General features: G+C 67.8%; 1 protein-coding gene across 2 annotated transcripts in view; it reads right to left on the bottom strand.

The window, feature by feature from the left end:
- Positions 1-18,577, bottom strand: part of GRAMD4 (GRAM domain containing 4) — a 50,352-nt gene extending 31,775 nt beyond the window's left edge. For both annotated transcript variants that reach the window (XM_054582597.1, XM_054582599.1), the window contains exon 1: positions 18,527-18,577. In XM_054582597.1, the coding sequence (XP_054438572.1) occupies positions 18,527-18,555 (29 nt within the window). In that variant the 5' untranslated portion in view covers positions 18,556-18,577. The remainder of the gene's footprint in view (positions 1-18,526) is intronic.
- Between the last annotated feature and the right edge of the window lie 5,247 nt (positions 18,578-23,824).

Raw genomic sequence — 23,824 nt, 5'->3', positions numbered from 1 at the left:
CCAGCCGCCCCCTCTCGAGGCGCGCCCAGCACACGCTGAGCTGAGCCGCGGCCCGACAAGCCCAGCCTGGCGTCACGGCCCGGGGCCCCCCCGCGGGTCCCGGGACACACAGTGTCTGCGCTCCCACAGGAAGCACCACGTCCCTGGGGAGTCACGTGAGAACCGAGCGCCTCCCTGTGCCCCCACCAGCTGGTCCCAGCTGACCGCCGCCTGCCTGGCCTGTGTCCTCAGGGGAGATGACCCCAAGCCCTGCGGCCAGAGCCGTCTGGGACAGCAGCTGCGGGCTCCAAGGCTCTGCAGGGGGAAGGGTCAGGGAGGAGGCGCTGACTAAGAACCGGTTCTGGGCAGCACCCCACAGCCCCACCCCTGCAAGCTGCTCCCCGGGACCCCGGCCCGCGCCACGCCGGCCGGCCGGCCATGAGGGGCCCCGGGCTGGCCCAGGCAGCTGTGAGCACGCAGGACCGGCTCCACAGGGGACCTACGCACACGGTGGCACATGCTCATTAAAAACGTCGCTGGCGTGAAAACGCACAGCACACGCTCACCAGTGACCACAATACATTCAGCGGCCTCAGAGGCCAATCCCCCCAGCCAGCAGGTGCTCCCAGGGGCCCCTGCTCGCCGCGGCCTGCGCCCCGCGGGTCTGGTTCAGACGTGAGCGGTGACAGTTCTGATTGCGTCGACAAGACGCAACGGAGGTGACAGTGGAAAGCACCTGCGGGGACCTCGCTTGTGAGGCGCATCTCGCTGAAGGCCTGAGTCTGTGCATCGCAGGAGGCCCTCCCCTCAGCTCTCCCGGCCGTTCGGGGTCGGGGGGCGCCGCCGGCCGGACCTGCACGTCCCCCCTCCCGTCACCACTCCCTGAGGTCCAGGCCACCAACGAAACAAGAAGCGAAACCCCGACTGGTCGCATTGGACAGTTTCTGTGGTGGAAACGGTCCTCTGGCTGCGAGAGCGCTGTCCCCGCCAGGCTGGCAGCCCTGCCCGTGGCCCCGTCACCTGGGATGACAGAGGCAGCCCCCCGCCCCCACCGGTCAAACCGGGCAGCAAAATGCACTAGATACCCAAGAGCGAGGGATTTCGAGTACGTAATGCCTGCTTCCCCTCTGACTTCTGTAACTGCAGGTTTACACACTTTCACTTTTATCCGCGGCCAGCTCACCGAGTCCCGGAAACTCCCGCAGCGGCCCCCGCAGGCCGTGCCCTGGAGCGCCCCCTCCGCCGCTGAGCGGCCCACACCCACCCTCCTCCCCGAGCCCGGGGCAGGGGGCAGAGGTCAGAGTGCAGAAAGAGAGTTCCTGAGAGAACCCAAGAGCCAAGCAAGACTCAGGCAGCAGGGCACAGACGGCCGGCCGCGCTCACGGGGGCGGGGGTGAGGCAGGGGCGCGGATGGGCATGTGCTGAGGGACTGCCGCCCCCCACCCCCAGGCCCGCAGCAAGGAGGTCCAACCCTGACCGCGTCCTCCTGCCCGCTCGCTGCCATCCGGCCCCCAGGGGCCCCGCCTGGGCTGGTCCCACTTTCTGAGGCCTCCCACCCAGGCGGCGACCATCCCCCCTTCCAACCTCCCCACTTCCGGTTCGGCACCTCCGGCCTCCCCGGCGGTGCTGCCCCCGCCCCGGCCCATCCTACGTTCCTGCGCTGCCACGGCTGCTGGCGGGGGGGGGGGGGGGGGTTCTGACCGTGCTCCGCGCCCGCGTGCGGCGGCCCCCGTGGAGCCGTGGGCTGGGCGCTCAGCCCCGTCCCCTCGCTGCTCCTCCCGCCCGGCGTGCAACCGGGAAGCGGGGGCCGGCCGCCGCTGTGTGGCCCTGCGCGTGCCCGCGGCCCTGCGCGCGCCCCGTGTCTCCGCTGCCCCCCCAGAGGCTTTCCTGACGCCGTGCCCGGCTGGCGGGGTCCCAGCGGCAATGCTCAGAGCGCCAGTGGCTACCAAGCGTTACTTTTCACCGCGTCACGAGCCACCTCCGCCAGCGTCATCACCACTTTACCTTGGGGCGCTGACAAGTGAGGGACGCAAGGGTAAGAGGCTCCGGGCCACCCTGAGCACCGCAGGCGTTGCCAGCTCCCACCGGCAGGGACCCCAACCGGGCGTCCAAGGGTCACCCAGGAGGGGACGGTGGGTGAACAGGCGCTGCAGGCACGGCGTCCACGGCGTCCACGGCGCCCCGGGCCTCCCGCAGCCTCTCCTCTCCCCACCCCCGGTGCCGCGCATCCTGGTCACAACACTGAGACACCGCAACTGCTGTGGAACCAACTGACAGACGGGGAAACAGAGGCCCAGGGAGGCAGGGCCACAAACCTGTCTCGCTGGGCCACCGAGCCTCTGCTGGCCTCGACCCCAGGCGGCCAGGCCCCCCTCCCGGGCACAGAGCTCCAGCGACGTGCGGCGGCTCGGGGCCCCTCTGCCCAGCAGGTGCGTGCAGTGTGGCAGCGCGGCCACACGGATATTTGCTCAGACCAAACGACGTCAGCAGGAAACCCTACGGCTTCGGAGCAGGCAGGCGAACCTCAGTCACATAAGCAAACACACGGAGAATGGGAACCGCATCCAGGAACTCGCTGCTTCTTGACTTTCTCCGTCACTCTCAGCGACCAGGGCTTGGGACGCCCCCGCCCAAGGGACAGCTGGCAGGGAGCACCTTCGGGGGCCGGCGCTTCTCAGGACGTCCTGCTGGGGCTCTGGCCCGAGGTCCTGGAAGCCGAAAGGCACCGCTGGCAGCTGCCTGGAGACTGGCCGCCCCCGCAACGCGCTTCGGCACCAACGGCTGCAGCCGCCAAGGCTGGGACGCAGTTCCGTGCGGCTCGCAGAGCCGGCCCTGTGGAGGGCCGGTCGCGAGCTCAGAGGCCTGGGGGCCCGTCTGCCGTCGCTCCTCGGCCCTGCTGTGGCCGCGAAACTGGAAACCGGGGTGGCTGCGCGCCAGAAAAACCCTATTTACAAAACAGGCGGCCGAGGCCAACTCAGTCACTGTCCCTGTCTCAAGGCGATAAATACCTGAGAGAGCAAGGCTGTCCAGCACACGCCAGGATGGCCTGGCCCGCTCCTAGGGCCCTCTGTGAGCACCCGGTGCCCCCGCCAGCAGCCCGAGCGCACCCCCGCCCCTCCCCGCTGCCCGCACAGGCGGCCCCGCCACTCCTGGGCTCCCGGGGCTCCGTCGGGAGGATCACAGTGAGGAGACCCGCAGGTCTCTGTCCCCCTGTGCCCGTGTCCCGCCTGAAGCAGAGGGGCCAGCTGCAAGGAGACAGGCTCGAAACAGAATCCCCCCCCCCCCGTGCCCCCAGCTGGGGGCAGGACCTGTTCTCCAGGGACAAGCCAACAGCACGAACCCCTCGCCAGCGCCAGCGCCTCACCCGCCTCCTCCGGCAGCAGCCGCCGCCTCGCCGGCCTGCCGCCCCACCCCCTCACGGCGTTCCAACCCCTGGTCCCCAGAGCGCTCCCGCTCCACACGGCTGTCCCCCCACGTGCCCCTCCGCGTTCCCCGCCCAGCACACGGCCGGGCAGCGCGTGACCAGCGAGCCAGGCGCACTTCAAAGGTCTCGCCGCCGCAAGCAGCCCCCAGGTGCGAGGACCCTGCTGCCTCCAGAACACCTGTCCTCCCAGCTCCACCCTCTCCAAACACGGCCCAGCGGAGGCGAGCGCCGACCCAGCCCCGGCCGCTCACGCGGGCCACCGAGCGCCCTCCGTTCAGCCAGTCAGAAGAATGAAGCCCAGGGCAGGGCCTGGCGGCGGAGGGGCCGAGCCCTCGATGTCCGCCTCTGCTACAGAACTCCTGTCTGGTAAAATAAAACATTTAAAAAAAAACCCCAAAGCTTCAAAGCCCTCTTTGCCACCCCGGCCCCCGCCAGACGCCAGCACGGCGCAAGCTGTGTCCTGCCCAGGTCTCCTGGCCGGGCCCCCCGGCTCTGCGGGCAGGAGGGCCAGGCCGTGTCGGGGGCCTGGGATGCACTGGGCTTGCCCACACCGCCTGGGCCGGTGGGGGCGGCTCGGTGGCAGAACCACACGGGGGCTGCGGCGGTCTCACACCGAGGCCGGGGTCTGCAGGGGCGGCGCGGCCGCGGCCCTGGCCCCGGCCCCAGAGAGGACGATGGACAGCGATGGCCCAGGGAGGCCCCCAGAGGTGGCGGCGGTGGCCACCCGGCAGGCACACAGCCCCGAGGAGCCTGCCCCGTCTGCAGAGGAGGGTCCTCCGGGGCCCCAGGGACAGGCACAGCCGGGACGCAGGCCTGGCCCCAGAACCGCCAGGAGGAACCAGCGGGCAGAGGCGCCGGGCGGAGATGCGGGGCTAGGCAGGGGCAGGGGAGTGGGTGAGACCGTCCCCTACCCCCCATGTGGGGTGCAGGCTGGCAGGCGAGGGGGTCGCGCCCATGGTGTGTGCTGCCACCAGCTGGGGCGGAGAACCAGGACCCGCTCAACCCTTCCTCACACTGAATCCTGAGTGTGTCGAATACTCCACAGTAAACTAAGTTTTAAAATTAAATTTTAAAGTAAAAGATCAAGTAAAATACACACAAACCCTGAAAATAACCTGCATCCACCACTGCAGGAAAATCTCTCCCGATGCTGAGCCAGGAACCCCTGGGGTCCCTAAGACCCTTCTGGGGGACTCGCAACGTCAAAACTGTGTGACCACCCCCCAGACACCGCCTGCTTCTCCTCGCTTGCTCCAGGGCGCCCCCCGTAGGCCGCAGAGGCCGAGGGACCCAGGTGCCCGCAGTCGCACGGGGCCCCGGGGCCCAGGCACAGCCAGTGGCCCCTCCATGGAACGCTCCTCTTTCTCTTCGGCGGGGGAGGAGGTGTAAAGGGTGACTTAAAAAAACAAAAATATGCTACACACATAAACATGTAGCGGGTTCGCAATTGGCAGTTTGGGGTAAATTAATAAATTTGATTTGATACCAAAGAGCAACGAACACGCCACACAGGCTCTCTGGGACCCCCTACCTCGGCTCTCATGGGGCTCCCGGACCAGAGAGCCTGGGAACTGAGTCCACTCCAGTGATTGCAGGGACAGGCTGGGGCACCCAGCCCACGCCCCCCGTGGCCACGGCCCAGGCCCCGGCAGGGGGTGGGTCCACAGACACAGCCGGAGACGCCGCCGGGGGTGCAGGGCGAGGCCTCGGGCCTGCGGCAGGGCCACCTGCCTCCACCACGCCCCTCGCCTCCCCGACCCGCTCACCCGGCACCGGCCCGGGGGCCTCCGGTACACCCTCGCCCTCGGCCGGGCTGGGGTGCAGGGAGCAGGCGCAGGCTGAGGGTCCCCACGGCTGTGGGGCTGAAGACGGTGCGGCTGACCTGGAGGGAGGGGCCAGGGCCCCCCAGCAGCCTGAGCCTCCCCCACACTCACCGCTCATGGGCAGGCCTCACCCCTGCAGCCCCCCGTAGCAGGAGTGTGGCCTCCCTCCTCCTCCACCTCCCTCCCCCGCCCCCGGGGAGCTCACTGGGGCCAGAGGCAGAGCCTGAGAGCACACACCCCCTCCTCACGGTCAGCCCCACAGCCTTCTGCCACGCAAACCTCGATTCTGCCACCCTGTCTGTTTACAAACGCCCTTCCTGCCTTCAGACCCGGTGTCTCTTTTGAGCGTCGCGGAGTCTCCTCCTCCAGGAAGCCCTCCCAGGCACCCACTTCACCAGGAATCTCTCTATCCATGAGCAGTCCTGCACCTGGACATGCTGGCGTGTGGGCGGACACACGCGACGCCTCGCACCCCTGCCTCCCGTGTGCACAAGGACCGGTTCTGCGAGGGCTGTCGGTCACATGCCCCGCCTCGCGGGGCAGGTGCAGCGAATCCCGGCCTTTTTGGCAAAGGGCCCACGTGAGTCTGGAGCCAACAGGTGCTACCATTCAGGGGACAGCCTGCCCGCAAACGAAAGGGCACAGGGACGAGCCAGGGGCTTTCTCAGGAGGCCACTGGCACCGCTGGCCTGCAGAAATCGAGGGTAAAACAACCCACTTCCCAGGCAGGCACCTTGGGGAGAGCAGCTTCACGACTGAAGCGCTGTTGACACAGCGGCTGTGGGTGTGGCCAGCCCCGCCCCCCCAGCCGGCAGCGCACCTGGAGGCCTCCTCAGCGGCTCCCCGGAGGACCCCAGGCGGGGCAGCCCGCGGAGGGTGCTCCCCTGCAAAGGTGACCAACAGGCGCGCCCACGTGCGCAGCGGCTGGCATGGGGACAGGGCCGCCGGCGGGGCTCTGAGGTCCTGAGGCCGAAGCGAAGCGTTTCGTCTCTTCTCCGGAGAGAACGGAACAGACGGGGGAGTGCAGGCTACGGCACCAGGTGACGTTAACTCTCAGAAATACTGCCGTCCAAAAGCACCAGCGTGAAAACAACGCTGCAGCTGCCAAGCCCACAGGCCCCGCCCCCGCCCCCGCCCCCACCCCCGCCCAGGCAGCCGCATGGACGCATCCAGTCCCGGGTCCCCAGGATCTGCTTCCTGGGCTCCAGGCACACTCTCCGTCTGGCAACGGCCTGACCTGACCCCCACCTCGCCGTCGGCTTCATGCCCAGACTTCCTGCGACAGCCTGGCGGGACCCGCCCGCGGCCCGGGGGCTGCACCGCAGGCCTCGCCCTCCCCGCACCGCCGGACGGACTGGGGAGGCAGAGGCGCCGGTGTGGGGCGGCCACTGCCTGTGCGCGCTGCCCTGCACCCGCGTCCCGGCCCCGCTCGCTCCCCTTTCCCCCGGGCCTGGAAGGGCTGGTCCCTCCGACAGAGGCGCCGTGGCACCCGCCCTCTGCTCCTCGGCCAGCTCGGCAGAGGACCCCACTGGCAGTGGCCGCAGCAGCTCCTGGTTCTGGAGTCACGTCCCGCTGCGCTCAGGGGCGCGGCTCCCGCCCCACGGCCGAGGCCCGGACAGGCTCCCGCCCCCCGGCCACCGCCACAGGCTGACCAGGGCCCCGCGGCCTGGGCCCTCGCAGCACATCGGGCCCAGGTCGGCAGCCGCCCCGCTGAGCAGCAGCGGGGCCACCGGGACGCGGCGTGGGGGGGTGTCCTGCTCTCCCACCCGCAGCACCTCCAGCACGACACCCGGTGGCCGGCAGCCACCTGCCCTCCCTCAACTGCCGTGCCCTGGACCTGGCGCCTCACCCGAGTTTTCATCAGTTTGACCACAGGGGGCCACCCTGCCCAACCCTGGCACCCTAAAAGCCCAGACCACCCAGAACACGCCGCCCCCCCACCCCGCCCACACAGGACGGGCCAGGTGTGCGGCCAGGCCATGGGTCGGGCCCACGTCCCACACTAGCCTGCCCCCAGGACAGCAGCCTGAGAACAACGTGGCCCTCGTTCTAGTCCCGACTAACACCCTGCCCAAAGTCACCTGCAGCGTGAGAGGGACATCGCGCAGCGGGGTGCCTCCGGGCCTAAGGTCCCCACGCAGGACCATCGCCTCTTTGCACACGCGGGGTCTTGGGTCCTCTCCGGAGGGGAGCCCGACACCGAGCAGGAGAAGCTCTCTAACGTGGCCTTGCGGAGCGCCGCCCCCCGCCAGGGCCCCGCGCGCAGCGCAGCGAAGGCCGGCCCCGGACGCTGCCTCCCGCGTGCGCCTCCCCGGCCCAGTCGCGAGGCGGCCCTGCTGTAGCCTCCAGCACCTCGCTCTGCGGGGCGCGGGCCGCTGCCGCCGGCCCGGGGTCTGGCAGTGGCTTCCCGGGGGAGGGCAGGACTCGGAGAGTGGGCGTGGGGCCCGGCTGAACCAGACGAACAGGCTGGCACACAGAGGGGCAGCTTCCTCACCGGCCTGGAGAGGGCAGTAGAGCCGGCGGGCCCCGGGGCCTCGCCTCCACATTCCAAAAGGAGACAGAACTCTGTGACGGCTTCCATGGAGGAGAAAGGCCAACTGAAGCCTCTGCCAAGCACACGCCCCCGCCCACGCCCCAGGAGGCCCCAGGTGCGCCCACACAGGGGATGAAGGGGCGTCCTTCAGTCGCCACACAGGTGCCAGGCCCGAGACCCTGCCAAGAAGGCTACCGAGCACACGCCCACCTGTGGACCCGACGCCCGGCCCCTCAGCCAGGTTCCAGCGCGTAAGCGTCAGAGCCCGGGCATCTGTTCGTGGCGGGGAGACTTCTGCAGGGCCCCGCTCTGCCGGGGCCTGGGGCGCTGGGCTGGGCTCGGTCACTCCAGGAGCACCCGCCTGCGGCCAGGACAGCGGGGGGCGCCCCCCTCACTGGCTTGCCCTCGCCGCCGGCTCCCGCTCCTCCCCAACAGCTGCCCCCAGCTCCCTGGCCAGGCCACGGGGCCGAGGACAGGAGGGCCCGGCATCCCCTTGGGGTGGGGGGGCGCCTGACCACCTATCGGGGCTCAGGGGTTCTCTGCGAATTCACACCTTGGCCCCCTGACAGCGGGAGGGGACCCTCGGGGACTTGGGGGATGGTTGGACAGCACAGCTGCTCCCTGGGCAACAGCGCAGGACTCAGGGTGGCTGGGGCGGGCGCGGGGCGGGCGCGGGGCCAGGCGTGTCGCGGCGGGGCCACCCCGGCCGGGGGCCAAGCTGACCGACAGCCCGCGTCCCACGAGGGGGCCCCGGCGCCTCCCCCAGGCCCGGGACGCCGGGCACCGCCTCCCTCTCCCTCTCCCTCTCCGAGAAGCCAGCCACAGGGGCCACCAGGGGCGGGTCCCCGGGCGGGGGGTTCCTCACGAAGGGCAGAGGCACAGCCCAGGACACCCCTCCAGGCAACCGCCTCCCGGGTGGCTCAGGCGACGGGGGGTGCAGGCTGGCCCTGGCCTCGCGGCGCCCGCCCTGCGCACCGGCAGCCCCTGCACTCCGACGTGCCCTCAAAGCCCCCTCCCTGTGCCTGGGGGCACGTGGAGGGGCACCGAGCCTCCTTCCCTCGGTGCTTTGCCTCCCAGGGCCCCCTCCCGGCTCCCGAGACTCCACGTTGCCCCTCACAACCCCGGACCTGAGGGGGGCTTCAGCATCCCCCCTCAGTCCCTGGCACACGAGGTCCTCGCCTGGGACTAGGGTGTCCCCAGCACAGACCTCAGCCCAGCCACTCCCACCCCGGGGCCATTTCTACACCTGAAACTTGTGGAAACACCTGCCCTCCCTGCCCCCTCCTTTCCCCCCCACCCACAGCCTCTGAAGGAGTGGAGCCTCCTCACACCCCCCCACCCCGCGCCCCCGTGGCCAGAGCTGGTCCCTGCTGAACACCGCACCCATCCGAGAACACACCTGTCTGCTCTCATACCTGCCCTGGCCTAGAATGTTCTCTGAGCCTCTGCCCCCTGCCCCACCCACTGCCACCAGCCCTTCACTCATACAGGGGGGCGGGAGGAGGGACCCATCGGGCAGGCGGGTGAAGCCACAGGGACACCGCAGTGCGGTGGCACCCGAGGAAGGCGCGCACCGGGGACAAGGCGCAGGGATGCCGCCCGCCCCCGGCAGCTGGAAGGGGGCAGCGGAGGGGTGCCCGCTCCCCGGACGGTAATGCAGCAAACAGACAGGGCCCAGCATGACCAGCAAAGGCAGCTGCGACCCAAAGATGGGCAGACAGAGCCCCCCTCTTCACGCCCCCCTGCCCACCCGCGTGGCTACGGAAACCGCCGCTCAAGGCGCCGCTGGCCCCGGTCTGCCCTCGCCGCTGCCCGGCGCTGTGGGAACGCCGCCGGCCCCGTGGGCAAGAGCCGCAAATCCGCGCTCCCCACCCGACGCAGCAGGCTCGCCTGCGGCCCCTGGCCGGGCCCGGGAGCTTCCAGCGCTTCCGCAGGGTCGCCCTGCCGACCCGCTGAGGAGGAGGGGCCTGCCCATCCAATGGGCAGCCACGCCCCGCAGCACCCAGGCCCAGTGCTGCCCAGTGCTGTCCAGTGCTGGAGAACGTTGTAGATAAAAAACCAGCTCCTTCCTGGTTTTGTGAACGGGACTTCCTTCTTAAACACCTCCACGGAGAGAGTTCTAATTCAGGTTATGTTGGTGCACAAAAATAATCACAGGATAGGGTTTATATCTTCTAATTACACCGAATTTAGGACAATACTCATGTAACTGACTCTGGAATACTTTATAAATAGGTCATAATAGGCCCTTTTTATTGCCAAGATTTTAAAGCCGACGCAGTGGGGCCAGCCTCCGTGCGAGGAACCAGCGGCAGGCAGGAAGCCGGCATCCCCCGCGGCACCGCCGCCGCCATGGCACCCAGGAGGCGTGGGGCTCGGGGCGGCTGACGCACCTGAGCGACACCGCGTGCGTGTGAGCCACAGAGTCCCGACTCTCGGGAGGGAAGTCCTACAGTGACCGTGGGGGTCTCCGGCGGGGACCAGAGGTGCAACGGCCCCGCCATCTGGTGGGAACAGTGGGGACCCTCAGGAGAGACCGAGCCCAGCCCGTCGGGGGCAGGAGGGCCCCGCTGGCGAGGCCGCGTCGAGCTCTCTCACTGTGACTCAGGGCAAACAAGTCACTCAACGAGTTTTAATCTCACAGCTCAGCAGTGGATGATGAAAGGCACCCTCGCGTCACTTAAAGGAGACAGCGGGAGCTGGCCTCACGTGCTGGGCAGCCGGGGGGCAGAGGGCGGGGACAGAGACAGGCGCCCCCGCACTCCCGGCCCCGCCCCCGCGAGGGCCTCGACGCCCCCCGGGCCCGGCGCCGCCGGGGCAGGGACGTGAGTGAGATGCTCCCGCCCGACCACCCTGCAGGTTCAGGGAGGCCACTGTCCCATCACCGCCACCTGACCCTTCCCGCCTCTCGTGGCCACGGCCGACCAGAGTGGAGGGGAGGGGCACAGGCCTCCCCGGGGGCGCGGCCAGGGACCCTGCCGGCGGCGGCCTTGTCTAACTCTGGCAAAAAACGTGGGGCGCAAACCACAGCCGTGTCCTGAGACAGCAGCCAAGTCCGTTTGGTTAAGCCCGGATGAGAGGATGTGAGATAAGGCCGCCCCCTCCCTGAGACGGACCGGGCAGGGGAAGTGGTCGGCCCTGGGCTGGCGGCAGGGTGGGCCGCGGGGCGCTGGCCCGGGGCCAGAGAGGAGGCGGCCTCTGGGCGCGCGCAGGACAGCTCCCCCACAAGGGCCGGGAGGGGGCCCTGGTGCCCGCAGGGCGTGGGCCCGGAGAGCTGCGAGGGGTCCACGCGAGGCCCACGCGGGGGTGACGGGACCACGTCCACCTTTTAAAACACTTAAACCCAAAGTAGGGCGGCGGGGGGGGGCAGGGACAAGGGCCCGGGCCCGCCTGGCCGCAGAGCTGTTTCCGCCACTTGCCAGGCCTCCACGGCTTCCACGCACTCGTCTGCGAAGCGGAGACACGGCGGCCCCTTCTGGGGGGCGTGGCAGCCACCTGCACCCACCCAGCCACCGCCCCCCGGACAGCCCCCCGCCGCCCCGGGGGGCCCAGCCCCGACCGCACCGCCACCAAGGGCCACGCAGACAGGGGTCCTGGCCTCCCGAGCCCGCTTCCCCCACACCTGGGGCTCATCGTGAGGTGGCCAGGTCTCCCAGCGCAGCGCCCGGCCGCGTGAGCGACCACGGAGGGCCCGGTGGGGGCTTTTCAGAACTTGGGGAGCAGCGGCTGGCGAGAGGCCCTGTCCCCTCTTTCTTTGCCCCCGTGTGGCCCGGCCCACCACACACGCATCGGCAAGAACCCTGGGGCCCCCGAGAACCGGCGGGCCTGCCCCCGACGAAGGCGGAGCCACCCTCTACCCGCAGCCGCCTGGCACCTCCCTTCCGGATGCTGCCGCCCAGGGCCTCCCAGTGCCGCCCACCCTCCCGGCCCTGAGGGGGCCCTGGCCTGTGCCCTCCCTCCCCCTCCCCTCCCCCCCAGGGTCCCCTGCTCTGGCAGCAGTCGGGGGATGCAGGCCGCTCCAAGGGCCATCACTCTCAGCGGTCAGCTGGCAGCGCGACCCTCAGACCGCCCAGGTGGGGACTGCTGCCCGCCCACCGGCCCCCCAGGGCCGGCCGTGCCGCTCCACACAGACACTGACACCTCCCTCAGGCCCTCCCAGCAGGCTGTGGCTTCCGGACACGCGGTGCGGGCAGGGGCGGCTGGGTGCCCGTCCCCGCGTGCCCCTCCCTGGGGGCTCCCACCCTGCCCGCAGCATCGCCTGCCGGCCGTGCCCGGCTGGCTCTCTGGCGGCCGACTCATTTCGCCTCCTCTCCACCAACATGCTGGCCGCAGCCAAGTCCCACCTGCGGCCGGCAGGCTGGGCTCGAAGGACCGGGGTGACCACCAGCACCCCTCACCCCGTGAAATCCGCCTCTGGGCCCAGCACCTTCGGGTCCCTGCTGCCACCCTTCCCCTCAGCCCCACGCACCTCACACCTCACCGTAACTCCCTGATGGACGGCCTCAGACAGGAGCCACCCACCTCCCTGCGTTCTTAAGCAGCGGCTGTTGAACAAAGGGTCGCTCCCCTCCCCGATCCCGGGGGCTCGGCAAGCCCGCTGCGGGTCCCCGGCGCGCCAGGGCAGGGCGGGGCTCGGGGCGCACCGCCGCGGACTGCCCCTCCCCCAGCCGGCAGCCCCGGCCACAGACCCTCCGGGCGGCGTCCCGTCCAGCCCACCTGTCTGCCTCCAGCCCTCCTCTGGGTGGATCAGAAACCGGCCCCTGGGCACCGGAGCCCGGCCAGGCCCCAAGGACATGCCACAGGCGTCCTGGAGGGGCCCGCGGCCCAGTCTCGAGCTGCCCAGGCAGACAAACAGGGTCGGGGGACAGCGGGGCGCTCCTGCCCCCCACCCCCACCCCTGGGAACCTCAGGGCCCACGGCGGGGACGCAGCATTCCCGCCCCGCCTTCTCAGCAGCGCCTGGGACATGGGGACAGCCCTCGGCTGGGGGCTCCAGGCCGGCCCTGTGGGCCATCAGTCCTGCCTGTTATCCTGAGAGGGAGGTTCCGGGTTTTGCGATTTTGAAGGCTCACGTGTCCTTTTAACTACCCAGGTGGCTAGAGGGTTATAAATGCTGAGCCGCCACCACCCAAGCCCACCACGCAGGCTGCCCGCCGGGCTCCGGCCAGGCCGGGCTCCAGCCGGTGGCGCAACGGGCGCCCCTCTGCACAGACCCCCCGGATGGCGGGCCTCCCTCCAGGGCCACCGAGACTTCGGAAACCGCCCCGGTCATGCGGAGCACGGCACCCAGGGAAGGGAGACGCCCCCCGCCCGCAGCCCCCGCAGCCCCCGGCCCGCCGCACGGGCCTCTGGGTGCGCGCCCCCACCGCAGGGAGCGGGAGGGGCTCGGTGGGGCCCGGCAAGCACCGGGGCTGGGGCGCCGGCGGGGACCAGGGAGGGGGCCGCCGTCAGCAGAGGCCCGGGGCGCCGCTCTGCCGCTGCACACTGCCCCACGGGTGGGAGCGCAGGGCACGGAGTGAGGGAGACGGACCCCGAAAGCGTCCTACTGTGGGATTCATGTCCAAAAGGCAAATCCACAGTGACAGGCAGCAGACGGCAGCCTCCAGCGGCCAGGAGGGTCGGGGAGGTGACGCGCGACAGCTGAAGGGCACACACGGGCTCCCGGAGGGGCGGGCGGGGGCTGAAGGGGCTCTGACGCTGGACTGCGGCGCGGGCTGCTCGGCCCTGCGAACCGACAGGGGTCCGCGCGCTGCAGGCTTTCCATGGGCGCGCTGCATGGCGCGGGGGTTACATCTCCGTAACGACGTTCAAAACAAGATGTACATCTCCCACCGCCCAGCCTGGCCCCCTCCCCAGACCGGCCGCCCGCGGGCCAGCCCCCGGAACCCGAAGCTACGCCCCAGGAGGCCGGCTGCGGACAGTCTTGGGGCAGAACAGGGCACGGCCGCCGCTCCAGGCCTGTCCCTGCAGAGGGAAGTGCGTCTGTCTGTCCACTCCCCGAAGGTGACGGAGCTCCTGCTCTGGCCCTGTGGGAAATAGCGCTCGACGAGGAGGAGGGTACCGCCAGAGGGCTGGGAACAACCTGGGGAGGGAACAGCAGTGAGGAAGGACTTCTCTAACGGGGCGGGGGGAGGGGGCGGGGGCGCACTCACAGGAGGGGAAGGAGCAGATATGTGGCAGACACCCCACAGAGAGGCAGGGGCAGGGGGCAGGGGCTGGGCTGGGAAGGAAGCCGGAAGCCGTGCCTGCGTCCTGGGCCAGCGTCGCGGGCACAGGCTGGGGTCGTGGCCCACGTGGCCTGGGCCGCTCCGGCCCCCTCCACTGAGCACAGGAGCCACGGGAGGGGCGGCCGGTTCCCAGGGCCCCCAGCCGCCGCGCCCTCCACGGCACCCTGAGCGGCTGGTTTCGCCCGCCCACAGCCCGACTTGGGTGTGGGGGCCTTGAGGGGTTTGGGGTAGAGCCGCCCTCCCCCTGTTCCCAAGGGACAGGTGACACCTCGGAGCACACTGCTTTCTGAGCGCCCACACGTCACAGGGCCAGTGTCATGGATCTTTCCAGAAGCCTTCACTCCCACACAACCACGGCCGCTCCACCCGACACGAGCAGGTGCCGGGGACGGGGTGGAACCCCCCGCCCCCTCCTTCCCCCTCCCTCCTGGGGCCATGCCAGCCGGGGCCACCTCCAGGCCTCTGGCTGCTGCATCACCGACCCTGTTTAAGGTGGCTGGACTGAGGCCCAGGCAGGCGGAGCTCCCCGCCCACAAACACGCGGCAAGACCGAGAGCCCCCCCCAACACTGTGCCCACGGCAGGGGTGGAGGCCGCCAGGTCACACCTGGCTCCGCCGCTCAGCAGCCACAGCCTCTGGGAAGCGTCTCAGCTTCTCAGTGCCAGGTCTTCCTCGTCTGGAGGTGAAGCTCATAACAGCGCCCCCTCTGGCTGCCACAAAACTCTGTCGCAGAGAGCGGTAGGGACGCCCGGGTCCGGGTAGGGCCCCCGGCTGTCACTGCGTCCTCCTCAGGACTTAGGATTCACCTACACGTCTTCCACAAAACCCCAGGAACATAACTTGACCAAGGGATCACTGGGGAGGTGGCCCTGCCTTTGGAGCCAAACAACCCGCGTTCCAATCCCAGCTCTGCTCCTTAACTAACCGGCGACGCAGGCAAGCCACCCCGCCTCTCTGTGCCTCAGTTTCTTCAAAGGTAGAACAGGGTGAAGGTGCATGTCATGAGGACCACATGGGACAAGCGCGAAAAACACCAAGCACAACATCCAAGGCCATATCCAGAGATTTCTAGTACTAGCATTAATTTTTTTGATAGGCCAACACTTCCTGTCTTCCAGCGGAACCGCAGGGGACTGGAATCACGGCACTCAAACGTGATCACAACCCTGGTTACAGCTGGAAGGCCACACAACTGCCCTCCAACGGGGACAGTCGTCCGAAGGAGCTGCAGCCCCACGTCTCCACCCAGCCCTGCGCACAGACCACACGCAGACACTGAGGTTTTCTCCAATTAGGGAACCTCACCCCCCTCCTCCCCGCCTCCATCTGTAAGGGCAGCCGGAGCGGCCAGCCTTGAAGTTCTCAAGTTAACGGATTACATTTCTCAGCCCCTGGCGGCTCCCAGCAGGGACGGAGCTGCCCCACTCCTACAGCAGGGCAGCACCTGCGTCGCTCTATTCGCCGCCTGAGCGTCACCTTCAGGGACCCGGGCCTCCCCCCACATCCAGGGGTCCTGGCCGTGGGGGACGTGAACTCACCCCCTGAGGTTCTCCAAACCCTGCCCAGGAGAGTTGCCGCTGCTGTGCCAGCGAACAGCCAAGGAGGAAAAGACCTGAGCCCACGGCAGCGCCAGCAGCCCCCGAGCCAGCTTTCAGTGTCCCGAAAACCGAGGCCCGCCAGGCGCCACCTGCGCGGTCCCATTCCCCCGGCAGTTCCCCGCAGACCCCGTGTCGGGCCAGGCTGGCAGGAGCTGCTTCGGCCGCCGACCCCTCCACAGCCCTCCCATCGCGGCTCCTCCCCAGCTCACCTGTGACTCCTTGAAGCGCAGGGGGCTCTGCGACCGCCCGACGCTGGCAGCAGCCCCCCACCCCAGGGCCGCAAATCCGCACTCGGCCCTCAACAAAAACAGTGTCCTTCACCCTGGCCGGCGTGGCTCGGCGGGTAGGAGCGTCGTCCCTGGCACCGAAAGGCCCCAGGTTCGACCCCGAGGCAGAGCGCACACCTGGGTTGCAAGCTGGGTCCCCGGCCGGTGCGCGCACAGAAGGCAATCGATCGGCCGATGTTTCCCTCTCATGTGGCTGTTTCTCTCCCTCTCTCTCCCCTCCCCTCCCCTCACTCTAAAATCAATGAGTGTTGTCAGGAATAAAGGTCTCCGCCACTCCTGACAACAGGTGCAGCGGCCTCCGGTCCCACCTGGCACGGAAGGGGGCAGGGACTCACGTTGGGGAAGCCTGCCCCTCCCCCCGCCGCACAGGGCCCTCCTCCCCGCCTGGCGCTCCCGGGCACCCTGCAAGTGCCCCAGTCCCCATGGCGGCCACTAGGCAGGAGTCCCCACCCTGACACACACAGAGGGCCAAGCGCCAGATGCAGGGGGCCCAAGGCCCACACCAGGGGGTGCCGGCCTGGCTCCCCAAGGGGCACAGTCCCCTTCAAAATGAGGATCTGTCTGGAGCCGGGCCGCTGGGGGTGAGAGCCCCGCTCCCTCGCAAGGCTCTGGCGGCCCCGGCTTCCAGAGGGGAACTCCCAGCATGCAAAGCGTGGGGAGCTGCAAGGAGGTCGCTGGAGCCCCTGAGGCACCAGGGTACCCATGGCACAGTCACTAACAGGGGTCACAGTATGGAAACGTCAGGGGAGCCCCCGCTTCCTCCGGTCACACATCCCGTGCCCCATGGTTTGGGTTTGGTGCTGCCGCCTGCTACAATGTAGCATCTCTCAGGCACTCTGTTACAAAGAGAAAATGGGCTACAGCTCACGGCCTCCCCTGGCAACTGGCGCTGGAATCTAATAACACTTCACTTCCCCTGAGCATGAACGGCTCTTCTATCCCATCAGACAGCAAAGACGGTGATTCAGGGTAACCAGTCGGATCCTGGTTTCCAGCTGGGAAAGCGGGGCCCAGGGACAGGCCGGGGAGCGGAGGTCACGGGAGCTGGCAACCGGCTCGTCTCCCGACACCCCTGAGGACGGATGCTGCAGATAAGTGGGGGCCCCCGCCCACGCCGGGGGAAGGTGACCGGGCCGGGGCGACGCGGACCACAACTCTGAGAGTCTCCCCTGCGTTTCCAGGAAACGCCTTTCCTGAGCACAAGCAGGCGGACATGGTGGGGCAGGCCCTGCCCGGGCCGGCCACACTGCGGGGCTGCCGCCTCCCACGACCTGCTGGCCAGGGCAGCTCCGAAGAAAGAACGGCAGAGAGGGGGTGGCACCCATCTAGAGGCCGGAGACCCCTGCTCCCGGTCCCCAGGGCCAAGCCAGCAACCCCCACCACGAGTCCACCCGTGTCCAGACCGGGGCGGGGGCAGAGGCTTTACTGGAGCACACTCACCCAGCCGGACTGCATGTCCCCAAACAGGCCGAGGACACGGGAGGGACAGGGAACTAATGGCTGCCCAGGGGGCAAAGGGCACTGCCAGCCTGGCCAGGGCGTTTGATCTCTCTTCCGGGTGTGCCCCATCAGCCCCCTTCCCATTTACTGGGGGAAACTGAGGCACAGGGAGGCCCAATGCCTTCCTGTCCAAGGTCAGAGCAGGTGCAGGGGCACAGCGGGCAAGCCTCCCGACTCCGCACCTCGCTACAGCCCAGCCCAGCCCAGCCCCTGCCGCCCTGCTAGGCCCTGCTGGAAAACAAGCCCCAGGGCTGGGCTGACTGATTGTGGGAGAGGCTCCGAACTCTGATCTCCTCCCGAGCGAACACAAGGAAGGCAAGGGAACCCCATGCTGCCTAAGGTGTCCCCTCAACGCAGTCACCCCTGCCTCTGTTAATGCAGGGCTCCTGGGCAGACCTAGCTTGCAGGGGTCTCCAGTGCAGGTTGGGTTGCCGTGGGGTGGGGGGGCGCCGGGGTTGCTGCTCCTGCCACAGGGCCTCCACGTGGGGCAGGGCGCCAGCCGTCCCACCTCTGGCTCTTGCACCTCCCTGACAGGAGCTCAAGACCTGTTCTGGGCAGATGAGGGCCCAGGCTGGGGGCTGCCACACTGCGCCCCCCGCCTCCGCTCCTGCCCACGGACCTGGGCCCCAGCACAGCCCCAGGGGCAAACAGTCCCAAACAAAGGGAGAGGAGGAGGCAGAAAGAGAGGTGCAGGGAGTGGGTGAAGGCCCACAACTTTTTGGCGGGGTCATCTCGGAGGTCGCAGGGCCCGGGGGGGGGGGGGGGGACTCCCTCCTCTTCCGCGCCCTCACAGAGTGGGTCGGGAAGACGACATTCGCCGCGCTCACGCCCCCGCCTGGCCTCGGTGACCCCCGGCCCCGCGAACATCCCCCAGCCCGGCCCCTGCGCCCCTGCAACGTCCTTCTTCCCCTGGCAGGCCCAACAGAACGCAGACCAGGAGACCCCGGGCGCCGGGACGCGCGCCCGGCCCGCGCGGGACCCGGGGGCGTGTGTGACGGGCGCGCCCGCGCGGGGCCCTGCTCAGCGGGCCGCTGGCCCCGGGCGCGGGGCAAAACGTGGCAGCGCGCGTCGGGTCGCGGCCCTGGCCGGCCAGTGCCGGGAGCGTGTCCGGGTATCCGCCGAGGTCCGTGTGGGCGTCCGCGCGCGCGCCGCTTACCCTGAGCGGAGATCGGGGCCAACTCTCATCCACCCGCCGCCGCGGCGCCCGCCTCGCCGGCCGCCCGGCCGCGCTGCACCTGCCGCCCGCCCGGGAGCCCAGAGGCGCCGGGGAGCGCGGAGGAGGCGGCCCCGCGGGTCCCGGCCACGAGCGCGGAGGCGGCGGCGGCGGCGGCGGCGGCGCCAGGTCGCGCGCTCGCGTCCCGCTGCGCGGAGTCTGCGCGCCCCCGGCCCGGCCTGCGCAGCCGCCGTCCCGCCCCGCGCGCACCAACGGCCCCCGAGCGCGCCGCACAGCCCCGCCCCGCCCCTCGCCTTAAAGGGGCCGCCCCACGCCGCGCCCCGCCCCAGCCCCGCCCCCCGGCGCGGCAGGCTCCGCGGCCCGCGGGAGCGCGCCTGCCCTAGCGGGTTCCCGCGCGCACGCGAAGGAGCGAATTTGGTCACGCGGCGCAGCCATTGTTTGGGTGGCCCACGTGCGTCCCCGCCACTCGCACCCACGTGCCTGCGCGGCGGCTCCAGCGTGTCCGCCTGCCCCTCGCCGTCTCCGCCATGCGATCCCGCGCATTTGACTCCTCAGAGGCCTCGGGCACAGCCCTGCAGAAGCACGCAAGCTGCTGTCACCTGGCCCGCGGCCCGCCGGACATCCCATCAGGGGCACACCGGGACCGCGTCAGCGTGCGGTGGTCTCGCGGGAGGGCGAAAATTCGGGAACAAGCTTAGTGCTCACCAAAGGTGAGGTCAGTGACCTCAGGGGTCAAGGAGACCGCCCTGCAGAGAGAGAGACACTTGCCCAGGCCTGCTACCCTGCGCCCCTCCTGCCAGGGGTGGAGAAGTTACCGACCAGGCCTCCAGACCTGGGTTCTGGTCTCCCTGAAGGAAAGAATTCAGTCAAGAGACAAAGTGCAGCAAAGCAAGTGGGAATTTACTGGCCGCAGCAAAAGCCCACGCAGGACAGGGAAACAGGGGAAGGGAAGGCTCAGCGGAGCAGCGGCAGGAGAGCCCAGGCGGGCTGGCTGCCTTAGCTCGCTCGGGCATCAGAGGACAGGGGCCCAGGAGGCAGGGTCGGGGGTGGCCTGCGTGAGCTGCTGCTGCCCACTGCCCCTCCTGGCTGCCAGCCTCCTGGGGGCCGAGGAAGAGCCGCAGGGAGTGGCGCAGGCCGCTCCCCAGAGGGAGGATGCACGCCGGGTGCCTTGTCTGGAGGGTTTCTCTTTCTCTCCTGCCGGCCGGAGCCCTGGGGGAGGTCTCAGGGGAGGCCCTCCGCAGAGAAGTCCCGTTTTCCAGACGTGCTCTTCGCAGGGCCCTGGTCTGCACCGATTGGCCGGCCCCAGCGCGGGGAGGGCCCTTGGCCAATGCCGCCGGTCCTGAAGCAGCCCTGGTGTCGCTGGCCTGGTTTCGCTGCTTCTCTGGGCCTGGGGCTGAAACGCGGTTGAGGCCTGGATGTTATCTTCAGGGAGAGCAAGTTAGGGGTCCAAACCACATGACCCGCGATGTGCTAGAGGAGCGGAGGTCGCCCTGGGGGCGAGGCCCTTGTTTCCCAGTGTCGCCTGCCGTTGCCAGGCACCCGCACCTTCCCACCCCGCGGACCTTCTGTACCGGCCCGACGTCTTGCTCCGCTCCTGGCTGTCTAACCGCCGCTCACAGAGACTTTCCGACAACCTGAGAGTCTTGCTCTGACTCTGCCCAGAGCGGCCTTCTCCAGAGAGACAGGCGGGCCCCAAAAGCCCTGCCCACCCCGGGCCCGTGGGTGAATCCCCAGTTGCACACAGATGTGTCAAATGACCATTTCTAACCGCAGGGCCTTGGCGCCGGCTGCAGACCCTTCCTGGGGCGCGCTCCGCAACGCCTTGCTGGCTCTAGCAGGGCCCCTTCCCCTGACCGGCCAGCCGGGCTCTCCGCCCCCTTCCCGCCCCGCACGAAGACCTGGGGGTGACCTTCACCTCTAAACTTGCCTTTCCCACCAGCCCTAGCTCGGGGGCCACATTTGACCCCAGCCCACTCTTGACCCCAGCCTCCCAGCCCAGGGCCACCACAGATGCTCGGTGTACTCTTCCTCCTTGTCTACCCAGGGACAGTGGTTTTTCTCTGGCCACCTCACCCCTTTCTGCTCTTTTCAGGCACACCCATGCTTACGTGCCCCCCCTTCCAGGAAGCCTTCCCAGACTAGACCGCCCTTTTTCTCTGAGCCCTCACAGAGCCATTCTGTCCACCCTGGACTCTTTCAGAAAAGCCAGCCTCCCAGCCAGGGCCCACTGCCATGGGGCTTCCTCGCGCATCCCGGCCCTGGGCCGCAGCCGCTGTGGGCTCCCCTCTCGGCACCCCCAGCCCAGCCACCCCATCCTTTGGACATGGACACTGGCCTCAGAGCTGTGGTCCCGCCTTGGATTCTGAGCGCTGGCCACAGCCCTGAGACCTCTCAGGCACCTGCTCTCTCCCCACCAGCTGTTTGCCAGGCTGGTGCAAGCTTTGGCCACACCACCCAACCCTCGAGCCGCGGCTTCATCATCGGTAAAGGGAAGCAGTGAGATGCCCACAGCGGGGCTGGGGCTGTGGTCCCGACCGAGGAGGTGGCACGGCTTGGAGGGGAGGCCAAGGGCGTGCAGGGCTCCGAGGAGGCCTCCAGGACAGGCCGTGCAGGGGGCTGGAGGCCTGCCAGTCTCTGTATTCTGTGTGGACCAGCGCGTCCGCCCTTCAGCACCTGGGGTGCCTTGCACATGGAAGGCACTCAGCAAATGCACTACCGAATGGCCTAACGACACCCAGAAACCTCATTTCCATATTTCCATGCCTTTGAAATGCCATCGGTAAGATGCTCCGACTTAACAACAGCTTTTCCGCAGAAACTGAACCGCCCACTGCTGCATCAGCCACTTTCCTGTGTGGCAGGTACACCAGTGTCCCGGGAAGGTTCAGGTGGAACGGGTGAGTGCCTCTGGGGGCCGCACGCCTGACCTGAAGGGCTTTCCCTGCTGTGGCCCGCGGGAGGCCGTGCTCCCTGCAGCGTGGGGGCTCCTCAGCAGGGCTTAACCTGGCCCCGGAGGCTGCGGAGCGCAGGCCCTCAGTCTGCAGGCGGGGGCGGGGGCTTGCCCCGCAAATGTTCGGTTCTGGCTTCTGAGCCTAACTGACTGCGCCACCTCGTGGTCACAAGCGGAAGTGCAGGGGCCGGCGCCACGCCCCCTGGGTCAGCCCTTTGGGTGGAGCTGCCGAGGCCCCGCCCCCTACCCAATCCTGGTGCCGGGCACCGCCAGTCGCGGACACCACTTAGGGCCACGTGTCTGAGTCTCCTCGCCTTAGTAGTCCCGCCTCTGCTCCCCTGGGGTGGGGGTGGGGGCTGCGCACGGGCCGGGCCGCTGGTGGCCTGGATCTAGGCCCTGCATCTTAGCTGCTGTGTAACCCTGGCGAGTTCCTCCACCTCTCTGAGCCTCAGTTTCCCTACTTTGCAGGGTGGTGGTCGGGGACCTCCGTCCTTCTCGCCCCTCACTCGCTCCACAATCGTGCAGAGGCAGCCAGCGGTCAGACCTCGCCGTCTCTGACTTTATTGTGGGGCAGAAGGTCGGTGCAGCCCACCTGCCCATGTGGTCGGTAGGGCTGGGAGAGCCCAAGGGTGCCCGGGACTGGGGCCGGCGGCTGCTGGAGGAGCGTGCGCCTGGCAGGGGCCAGAGCGAGAACGCCGTGGGGGAGACAGCCCTCTGCGTTCCGGGGCCCGGGAGGGGCTGAGTGAGCCTTGGGAGGGGCCTCTGTGAGCAGAGTGGCCCGGGAGGGGGAAGCCCAGGGGGATTGTAACAGAGCAGGCTGGAGGGCACGACCGGCAAAGTTAGGATAAGAAAAATGGAGTAAGACAGAGAAATGTGATCCTATGGACCAGCACGGTCCCACAGAACTTTCCAGAATGATGGAAATACCCTACATCTGCCCAGCCTAACGCAGCAGGTAGCCTTATCGAGCGCTTCAGATGTGGTTAGTGCGACTGAGAAGCGGAGCTAGCGTATTTCGTTTTGACTCAACTGCAGACAGCCTCATGGGGCTGGTGGTCCTACCACGTGGACAGCGTCTGCCGTGGGCTCTGAGGGTGTGTCAGACAGACTCGCCCCCCAAACACGTGACCGCCAGAGGCCAAAATGTTACGAAAAGGATAGGAACTGTGAAGGAAGAACATAATTCAGAATTAGAAAAACCCAGAAAATCAAAGACCAGAGGAAAGGAAATTTAGAGTTGAAGAAACCAGGGAATAACCATAGATGAAAGCAGAAATTAGCCGGACATGAAGATAGATCTGAAGAAGGAAGAGACACAACAGAAAAGACCTTGAGATAAATGCAAGACAGAAAGCGGGAAGGTTTGTTGTTTTTTTTTTTTTATCAAAAAGAAACGTACGATAGAAAAGACTGAGAGGGGACGGGAGGTGTGCGAGGCCAGCGGGAAAGCTCAAACAGGCGACTCCTCATGGGAACAAGTGTCGGACCTGTACCTCGGGAGAGCGGCCCTGAATTTTAAAACAAACACACACCCTTGAAATCCCGTATCGGAAGAGCAGGCCCTGGAGGAGGAAACTGGACCTGGAAAGAAAAATGCTGAGATAGCGTCGACTGAAAGTACTGAACTGTAAAAGAAGACAAGACTACCCTTTGGACACCCTGGTTTAAGAAAAGACCATGTCACTTAGAAGGAAAAATACCAGACCCCCCCACTGGACTGTTGACAGCCGCGTGTGATGCCAGAAGGCATTCTGATTAGCCAAGAACGTACAGTGTGAGCCGGAACGTCCCGCCCGGCACGTCCCGCCGGCTCAGTGGCCTCCGCTGTCGGAGGCTGCCCAGGGCTGCTCCTGCTCAGGCTGCGCTCGCAGGCGCCTCTCCCGAAATGCATGTGAAGAGGAGCATGTGAAGGGGAGGGAGGGGGGAGGGAGGGGGAGGGAAGGAGGGAGGCAGCAGGCCGGCAGGCGGCAGACCAAGGATATTGGATAAAGATATAAATATAAGGTCATCAATACATCATGTAAAGATGCAATAAAAAGACAGAGTAAATAAGCCAGCCTACCCAGGGAAACACAATTACTCATCTTTAAAACTGAGGAATACAAATTTATTTCATAGTCTTAAAAATTTAAAGAATAATTCACACATTTCCAAAATAAGTTCCCTCAAAAAAGGGTGAAACATGGTAGAGAGCACTTCTTTGAAAAATGCTTTTTATTTTTTTGCCCTGGCCAGGTGGCTCAGTTGATTGAAGCATCATCCTGTAACCTTTTGGTTGAGGGTTTGACTCCCAGTCAGGGCGCGAACCCAGGTTTCGGGTTTAGTCCCTG

This window comes from Pteronotus mesoamericanus, unplaced genomic scaffold (assembly GCF_021234165.1).
Source record: "Pteronotus mesoamericanus isolate MK-2021 breed Mesoamerican mustached bat unplaced genomic scaffold, CSHL_Meso_final contig_702, whole genome shotgun sequence".
NCBI lineage: Eukaryota > Metazoa > Chordata > Mammalia > Chiroptera > Mormoopidae > Pteronotus > Pteronotus mesoamericanus.
The sequence above is the reverse complement of the archived record's forward strand: the minus strand, read 5'-3'. Positions and strand labels throughout refer to the sequence as shown.